This window comes from Merops nubicus, unplaced genomic scaffold (genome assembly GCF_000691845.1).
Source record: "Merops nubicus isolate BGI_N331 unplaced genomic scaffold, ASM69184v1 scaffold6055, whole genome shotgun sequence".
Classification (NCBI taxonomy): domain Eukaryota; kingdom Metazoa; phylum Chordata; class Aves; order Coraciiformes; family Meropidae; genus Merops; species Merops nubicus.
Genome location: NW_008608856.1, coordinates 18065 through 27894, shown reverse-complemented (window position 1 = coordinate 27894; position 9830 = coordinate 18065). Strand labels below are relative to the sequence as shown.

Here is a 9830-nt window from a genome sequence, read left to right as displayed (position 1 = left end):
TTTTTTTTTTTTTTTTTGAAGTGTGTAATAGATTCATGTGAAACAGCATTAGTTAGGAGAACAGAATTAACCATCCCAAAGGCTGAGAAATACTAGATGGTTTTGTTTAATATTAGCTGAAGTTTTAAGATGTTGGTGTGTCTCATAGGGAACAAAAAAATGAATTCTTGAGTTTGTAAAGATCATTATATTACAAGTGGTGGGGTTTTTTTTTCTTTCTTTACCATAGGATTCCTTGGGCCTGGAGTGGCGCTTACCTAGTCCTGATCCTATAACAGTCCCTTATCTCAGTCCACTAGTGGTGTGGAAAGAGCTTGAGACCTTACTGGAAAATGAAGGGGATCATGCAATAACAGTGGCAGACTTTGTAGATCATCACCCTATTGTGTTCTGGAATTTGGTGTGGTATTTCCGACGCTTGGACCTGCCCAGCAACTTACCAGGGTTGATACTTTCTTCTGAGCACTGCAATAAAAACTCCAAGGTATGGCATCAGGAAATACTGGCATATGAGAAATGCTTGTTTTCCCATCTAAGAAATCATTAGATAATTCAGTAGCTCTTAGAAACATCTTTCAATCTGCTGAGCCCAGTCCTGAATTGGCAAAGAATGTGTGAAGTGAAGGAATATATATAGTACTCTAGAACTTGTATGGGCTAACTGTTCAGCCTGGAGAAGAGAAGCCTCAGAGGGGATCTGATCAATGCTGAGCAAGAGCTAAAGGGCCCCTAGGGAGCAAGAGGCTGGGGCCAGACTCTGGTCAGTGGTGCCAGTGACAGGACAAGGGGCAGCGGGCACAAACTGGAACCCAGGAGGTTCCATCTGAATGTAAGAAGAAAATACTTTGCTGTGCGAGTGCCTGAGCTTGGAGCAGGCTGCCCAGAGAAATTGTGGGGTCTCCTGCTCTGGAGGGATCCCAAACCCACCTGGATGTGACACTGGGCACCCTGCTGTGGGTGTGCTGCTGGAGCAGGGGGCTTGGATGAGATGATCTCCAGAGATCCCTTCCAACCCTTACTATGCTGGGATTCTGTGAAATGTTCAGCTCTTACTAGTCACACTTAAATTCATGATCCTCAGTTATAAAGAGAAGTTTTTAGTTGGTTTTACTGCAGTTTGACTAGTTAGGCATAGGGGGAGGAGGAAATTAGGACTTGTAAGACTGTGGGGAGATACCCAAAATCCTCATTTGCTATGTCACTGGTATCCTGTTCAGACTGAGCTTTCTCTACATTTACACCAGTTTAAATATGAAAGCTTTGTACCTATAGATGTGAAGGTATATTTTTAAATACAGAAGTCCTCTGTCATGAGTTTGTAATAAAATATCTTTATGTATGCATCTTCCCCTTCAGATTCCCAGGAACTGTATGTCAGAGGACAGTAAATATGTTCTGATTCAGATGCTTTGGGACAATATGAAATTGCATCAGGATCCCAGGCAGCCTCTGTATATTTTGTGGAATGCTCAGAGTAAGTTTCATTTCTTGTGGCTTTGGGTGGGTTTTTTAAAGGACACTTTTCATGTTGAACAACTGAAGAAGAATGTTTTGAAAAAAGATCTTTGTGGATAGTTCACACAAGATGCATAACTGATTTTTGATCCTACTGCTTTTTGTCTTGCAGGTCAAAATCGTACTCTTTTGTTTGAGAGTGAGTGTTAAGTTTGGTGTTGCCCTTCTAAGCTCGTGTGACTCGTGTTGGGAGGGAGGGTGGGTTTATGTTTAGCAGTAAACTGCTTGAACAAGTTTAATTTTCCAGCATATCTGTTTCAAGTCATTGACCACTATCTCCAGTGGCTTTTTCTTCATTGGGAAGGGAGGACTAAGAGGGACTGTGTTTCAGTGATACACTGAACTCACATTGACAGCTCATCCACTTAGCTTGGGGTGTTTTTTTTTGATTTTCAGAATTTGCTTAATAAGAATTTTGTTGCCAGTGTTGGATCATATGCCTGAAAATCACTCATGACCCATTACAGCTGTTGAGTTTTCTCCTGTGGCTTTTGTTTCCTTACGTTGCTGTTATTTTGACTTGATGTCTGTTGTTCTTTGCTCACTACATATGTCAACACTTCAACAGTTTTTGTGTAGCCTCCCACTTTTTTTTAATAACTTGGTACACAAAGAATCTATTTATTCTTACAGCATTTTTAATGTTTTCCAGCCCAGAAGTACCCAATGGTCCATTTATTGCAAAAAGATGACGACTCATTTAACCAGGAGCTCTTGAGAAGTATGGTGAAAAGCATTAAGATGAATGATGTGTATGGACCAATGAGTCAAATATTGGAGAGACTGAACAAATGGCCACATATTAAAAGACAGAGGTAAGAATACCAATATGCCTAACTGGAGCCAAGTGGGACAACAATAAGGCTATTGTAAATCAGTTATATTTTCATAGGATTTTTTTAAAGAAAAAAAACAGTTCTCAAGTTTATCACTCAGTCTGGTAAATATTCTTTTTCTTGTGGTAACTTTCACATACTGATTTTAGAAAAAAAAATGGAGAAACTATTTCACTCTTTTCTCTCTTTTTTTCATACCTATGAATGATGAGAAGTCAAGTAGGGAGTGTGTGTGTATTTCATTATTAAATGTAGTTTAAAATTTTTGTTTTAAACAACAATAATCTACTCCTAGCATGCACAGGTAAACTTGTTTGGTTCTGAGTTTCCAGAAGGGAAAACAAAAGGAGCTAAGAACAGAGTTAAAGTCTCATATTTAGGAAGTTTTTTTTCCATTAGCAGTGGAATTAGTGAAAATTACTTCCTCTGAATTTATATTCCTTGCCTGGCTTTGCTGATTTTTATTAATAATAAGATACATAGCAGCTTTTTCAACAGTTAGAGCATTGACAAGGTGTCTTGTTTGCTCATCTGCCTGCTTCTTCAAGATCATGTAGAAACACAGAAAAGCAAGCTGCTTAGATATTTGTGAAATGAGGTGGAGTTTAGCTGAGTGCCTGAAGTGCTTCCTTCCCTCTGCATGGGCTTAAGGCATCCCCTGGTGGGCTGGCAGCTGCATCACAGACCTGCCACAGGTGATCTCTGGTGTAGAGGGTCCAGGGCATTCTCCAGAGATCAGAAATGACCACGTGGTGAAGGTGGCAACTGGGCATTATTTTCAAAAATACCATTTTAAAAAAATAAACAACCTTTAAATACTTCCATCTGTTTTTAATAGAAATTGTTTTGTGATATATTATTGCAGTATATAAACTGACAGTTCTTTTTTACAATTTCAGGAGCCTTTACAGAGAAATACTGTTTCTTTCACTTGTTGCCCTAGGAAGAGATAACATTGATATAGGTAAGGGGTTTTTAATAAATTATTCAAATAAGTTTAGATGATGAATATATGCAAACTAGCTTTACAGATTTATGGGTTTTTTTTAAAAAAATAAATCTGTAGATTAGATATATCCTGTTCTATGGTAAGTGCTGACTAAAAGAGACCTTCCAATTACCTTCCCCTGATGAGCATGCTAGCTGTCTTTGTGTTTGGGCTGTGCTTTGGAGCATGGTCTGTAGAGGTTGTTTTCCTGTTTCTGCAGATGCTTTTGACAGAGAGTACAAAATGGCCTATGATCGTCTCACAGCTAACCAAGTGAAGAACACTCATAATTGTGATAGACCACCAAGCACTGGAGTGATGGAATGCAGGAAGATTTTTGGAGAACCATATCTTTAAATATACCTAGATAAAGAGGTGATATCTCTGACGTGTACCTGTGTAAAACAACCACTTCAGTCACAAGGAACATCTCAGTCTTCAGTGTTCAGGAACGTGTGTACGAGTGTACTGTGGCAGAGGGCCTAGGAAAAATTAGGCCTGTCTACAGTTATGGAATGGACTGAGTGAAAAATGGGCCAAAAGTTATTTCCCTGTCCTTTGTCCTTTCTGCAAATCAATGGGTAGAAAGGAGGATTGGAAACAAAATCAGTTCTTTAACTCGGGACAACACATTACAGTTCCCTTCTTAAAAATAAACAGGTGGACAGAAACAATGCACTGAAACTAATGTGAGCAAAGTAAATTCTGCAAAATCTATTGTTTACATAGAATATTCATGATGTTATGAAGAGCATACAAAGTTGTATTATACATATTTTAAATTGTTTATAGTAAGTTGATATTTTTTTAAGTTTTTTAAATTACTGGAGTGAATTTTAAATGGACTTGCTGCATAAGCAATACAGTGCTTATTTTTTTTGCAGTACACTGCTATTTATAGTAACTTGTCCAGTTACTTTTTGAAGAGTGATTTGTTTTCAAAGCCGAATAGGAAATGTTCACCTTTAACCTAGACAGGATTTCTCTTCTGCACATGTGAAAAACATGTTACCACAGCAACTGGAAGGAAGGTGTGGTAAGCTCCAGTCAAAGTCCACCAACGAACACGCTGCTGTCTCTGTAAAACTCCCCTGTAGAAGTCTCCTCTCCCTCTCCTCTTCCCTTCACTCCCCACTCCCTGGCAAAGAGAAAAGCCTCCTGAAGAGTCCTGCAGGTTCTGTTACAGAATCAGGCCGTCTCCACTGTCAGCATTTGTTGCTGTGACCTCATTACAGAAGTCTTACAAAGCAAAGAGCAGCCTGCACGAAGTTCTTCATACCCACGCAGCGTTCAGAGTCTCGGTGGATGTTTGGAACACACTAAGTCTGGCACGTACACAATGCTAACCCAAAGCTCTTAACTGAAGTACACACAACAAATTTGCTACAGGGAATATAGGGAACGTAGCTTCTTGGGGCATATAGTGCATAGTTAAATGTACTGGGAATGTTTGGTCTCTATTTCACAGGCAAAACAAGTCTTTTTCTTTTTTTCTGTGAAGAAATGCGCTGTGTCAGTCCTTGTGGTGGAGTCATGGCTTTTGACTCATGTTTTCCTGTTCTAGAGATTTAAAAAACTGTTCTGTGCTCTCAGTCACCTAGCAACTCCTCACCAGAAGGTAGGCTACAGAGAAAATACCAGAAGTCTTGTGTGGAGGGTGGGAAAACAGATACTGAATTGTATAAAATGCCCTAAACAAACCATGTTTTAACAAATAGCTTTATTTTAAGTAATCTTAGTGGTTTTCCAATTCTAATTTCTTTTAGTTGTTGCTGTTATAATACTTCAAAATATTCAGCTGTTAATTAGATTTTATATTTTGGTCTGCCTACCAGCAGGTAATTTTTTAAAGTCCCTTTAGTTTGCAAGTGTAATAATACAGCAATATTTAGTTAGGCAGAAAGGAGATAAACTTTAAAGCTCACGTTTACTTTATTAAATGAAATAGACTGAGCCTCTTTGAGGCTCAAATGAGAAGTAATGCTGCTATGAAGCTCTGTGTAACCTCCTCCCAGACCTCTGTAAAGTAGTAAGGAGATGCTGCCCTAAGGAGAAAAGATTTAAAACTTGTAGAGCTGCAGGTATATGCTGATGATAATGGCAAGATGCAGTCTTGTTGGATACAGCTTTCATTGGGTAATACCTCTTCTCTAATTTGCTGCTAATTACATAGCTGACCTTTTCAAAAGTATCCCCCCACCCTGAGGTGTGGAGCTAGCAAAGCTACACTTAACCAATGTTTTTCACATTTAATTTATTTTAGCAGTTTCTGATGCTCTCTTTTGTACTGCCAGGCTTGTAAAGTATTCCTCATGCATGAAATATAGCTCCTTTTTTCACCCAGGTAAGCAGTGTGTCAGCATAGGGCAGATCCATACCCTTCTTCCTTCTGAACTGCTGGGAAGAACAGCAGGTGACTTGGTCAGCCTGCTGGGTGTGAGTAGCCAGTAGTGTGTGTCTGCTCTGCTCCCCGCAGCAGCACAGGCTGCATGCAGGAGTTGCTGTGTATGAACTCTCAGCTCTCTGTGCTGTGCAGGAGGTCACATTCCCAGCTCTCTGCAGTTCTCTTTCCCATGTCATTTACCACTTGGGGCAGCCACTGTTTTCTAGGACCTTCAAGCCATGAAGGAGGGCGAGTTGCTTTTTCCAGAGCTGCCATGGTGTGTTAGAGGTCCTGAGCTATGAAGCAAGCTTCACACTTGTTACTGTAGGCTGGTAGAAGCACCTGAGCCTGGTCTCTAACCACCTCTTGCTTACTAGGACACAGCACTGCAAGTGTGTGTGCCAGCACAGGAGTAGATGCAGCGCTTGTAAATCGTGGCCCAGCGCTTGTAAATCGTGGCCTGCTTCCCCCATTCTAGTCCCAGCTCTGTTGTAAGTACTTCCAACTGTCTTCAGAGTTAGAAAGCCAACAAGTTTGCCACTTCATTCAAATATCAACAGTCCTGCTAGTAGTACCAGGAGAGTATATACTGTACCAGGGGAAGGGTTGTACAGGCATCCTCAGTCTCGCTGTGTCCTTGCATCCTCAGTGGCACTCCTGAAGCATTGCTGATGTTTATTGGGGTGTGCTTTACAATGACTGTATCATGTTCATCAGATGAAATCATTAGACTTAATTCTTTTATAAAGTCCGTTGCAAGTCAGTCCACTGTAGAAATACTATAAAAAAATATAGCTGGAATGGTGATATACTCTTAGTGGGAAATTTTCCTGATTCAAGTCATAATGTTCAAAATGTAGGTCCTGAAGTGGGTAATTTTTATGCATCGTACAATTCAGTGTTGAAACAGTTTTCAAATCTCACTGTCCTTTATTAGAAAAGCAATTTGAGTCTATTTTCCAATACCACAAAGATGGATAAATAAAATATTTGAGACATATTTTCAATTTAAAATTTTGTATGAACTGAATTTTCTCCTTTTGTGTACTAAATAATGCTTATGTCAAAAACCTTAAACAAAGGTTTTACATTTGCAGTGCAATATATATATATATTTTGCTTTACTTATGGTTCCACTGGAATAATTATTGGAGATGAAATACTGAAATGTGAATAGGAGTTGTGCTGTTTCTCTGACACTGCTGCTTCCCATTTTGAGGTTTGCTGTTGGTACAGTTACAGCCTGATGAATTGGACTTCCACGGGCAAATTAAATGATTTGTACCCCAAGAAAGAGAAAATTCTGCGTGTAAAATCTTTGTGTGACAATTGGGAGATGCAAATAGTAATAATAGAGAGGGATATTTCTGGTTATTATCTCCCTGAGATTGAAAAATGGTACTTTGTTAGACTGCAAGCAGCACTTTTTAAATGAATGGTTGTAGATGTGTAAATATGTAATGTTTAAATTTTATTTACCAAAAACCAATATGTTGGATGTTTGCTTCAGTTTGTAGTTCCTTTAAAATATGCAAAGTCAGTGTTCACAATGTTAAGTTTTTGTCTGTCTCATCCAAAAAAAAAAGTTTTACAGTGAGTCAATAAAAAGCTTAAAATCTTTCTGGTTATTTTCACTAACACTTTATGAGATGGATTAGAATGATGGAAGTGTTGCAGCTCTTAACTGCATTGTTTGCTCCCACCAGGCACTGTTACCAGTAAAACCCCCAGGTTTGTTGAGAGGTGACATCAGTGGCCGTTTTTCGTCGTGCAGGAGACAGTGCTGACAACCAGGGTTAGTGCTGGGGACAGTAATCTGTAACTTCCAGGGATGAGTGTCAGGGTTGAAAACAAAACTGGAGCAGTTTAACTTCTTGTTGTGGTATTTCTGATTCCTGGTTGGAATGTTTGTTCGTGGTCACCTGGAGTTCTAACCCCAGCTCCCTTTAACCTGGCAACAGCAAGCTGGAAACCCACCACTTCACACCTGTGTGGTGGCACAAGTGTGGGGCTTGCATTGCAGGACCAGGTGTGGATTGGAAAGGAGCCACAGGGACAGCTGTCAGGTCTGCATGCAGAAATAACTCTTGCTGCTTTGCTTTTACCTTGAAGACCTTAGTACATCATTTCCCACAGCACTTCTGTGATTCTGTGAAGTGCATCCCATGTTCTTGGGGGTGTGTATAAAGTGCCAGTTGTGGGTGCATTCTCGTGGCACTGAGAGGAGGAGACCTACCTCTGCATCAGGAAGTCGTGGCAAATGATCTGCAGCAGGAACCTCAGCAACCGTGCTCAGTGCTGGTACACAACGTGGGGAGCTCACCTCTGAGGATGGAGTGTGTCACACTCAGGTTTTAAGCAGAGTGGTTCTGCAAAGGCAAGCCAGAGAGGCCTGATTCTGCTCCTATGAAGGTAAAGTTCATCAATTTTGGTGAGTTTGAGCAATTTACTGAGTGAGTTAGAGCATGCTTCTGAAAATATTTCTCCAATGAGTAAAAATTCAGTGCTGAAAAGCAGCTCCATTAACGGGAGGGGCTCAGCCCTACTGAAAACCTCACACACCCACAGCACATCAGCCCTTCAGTGAATGCCCGAGCAGGCATCTCACTTGATGTGGGTCACTTTGTCACCTCATCTTTTCTGATCCTAAGGAAAAGTAGTAGAGGCCAACGTACCACTTGAGATTTATTTCTTTTTAGTATGTTAAAGATACTTTATTCTCAGTAAGTTTGTTACAATTCTGGTTGCTTTTTTTCAGTGGAACAATTGCTACCTTAAACCCCTTTTGACGTTGCTGTATGTGTAGATCCATCTGGAACTGTCCCACTGTCATACTGATACTGGGCAGGATATGATCTTGTCTTCTAACATCACGCTGATGATCAAAAACACAAAGTAAAGAGCAAACATGGTGAGCCCCAGCAGCTTGTTCATCCTCCACCTGCACACAGCGATTGAGATGATCACAAACAGGAGCATGAGGAAAAGGAGAACAATGGCACAGAACAAACCATTGCTGCTGACTGCCACTGAGCTGAGTTCGTTGAAGATAGAATAGAGGAACCAAGGAACTGGCAAACTGCAAAGGAAGGAAGAACAATTGAAATTAATGTTTTAAGGCAGTTCATTTTCTGCATCATAACTAAGCATTATTTTCCAAGCTGTTACAGGGCAAAAAGCCTGATTGCATTCAGCATAAAGCCAAAATTGATGTTGGTTCACATCAAAAATTGCATTTGGGTAACACTTGCATGATCATAACACAGTCCAAGAATACAGAAGGGGTTTTTAAATAACACCCATGAACTGAGTGTCTCTGTGCTGAGTGTCCCAGATTCCCTCGTGAAGAGGGAAGTCTTGATGCTTAATGGATGAGAGATGCAGGCACAGATAGTGAGCCTTGAGTGCACAGGAGTTGAATGTCACTCAGGGAGTAGGTAAATATCTTGTCTGTAAATCTGTCATTTTTGGCACTGATTTGTTACATTTTTGTCTTGAAAAAACAGTAATTTTTTGTTGATTCAGAATCAGGTGAAGACAGTAGACTAAGTTATAAAAAAAAAAATCTGTCTTTCCTGGCTGGATTGGTTTGAAAAAAACCCCAACTGGTTCCCCAGCTGCCATTCATGTAATTGCAGCTCAAATGAAGTCATTTAAGCCTCAGTTTGGAATAAAACCAGCTAGAAGGAATGCAGCTGATACTCACCCAACTGTGATATCAAAGATATTGCTGCCTACAGAGCTGGAGACAGCCATGTCGCCCAAGCCTTTCCGTGCAACGATGACACTGGTGATGAGGTCAGGGATTGATGTTCCTGCTGCCAGGATGGTTAACCCCATAATCTCCTCCGATATCCCAATCGTTTCACCAACCTAATAAATACAATTAGTCAGCAAGAGCTCTTTTGGAAGGTGGGATTTTAATTGCTCTGTGCAGTCTTTTAGGGTTTGTGCCGTGTTTGCGTTAAGATCATAGAATCATAGAGTGGTTTGGGTTGGATGGGACCTCTAAGGGTCATCTGGTCCTGAATGCCCTTAGGCATGGTAGCTGTTTTTTGCTTTATAGGCTAAAAAGTTAAATTTTGTAGTGTATTTTGATCTCAGATTT

At 40.3% G+C, this 9830-nt stretch overlaps 1 protein-coding gene across 1 annotated transcript in view; it reads right to left on the bottom strand.

Annotated features, from left to right (window-relative positions):
* Positions 1-8366: 8366 nt before the first annotated feature.
* LOC103773027 (sodium/potassium/calcium exchanger 1) overlaps positions 8367-9830 on the bottom strand; it is a 16318-nt gene continuing 14854 nt past the window's right edge. Inside the window, exons 8-9 of the mRNA XM_008940378.1 lie at positions 9429-9595; positions 8367-8801 (exon numbers count right to left, since the gene is read on the bottom strand). Of these exons, the coding sequence (XP_008938626.1) occupies positions 8552-8801; positions 9429-9595 (417 nt within the window). The 3' untranslated portion in view covers positions 8367-8551. The remainder of the gene's footprint in view (positions 8802-9428; positions 9596-9830) is intronic.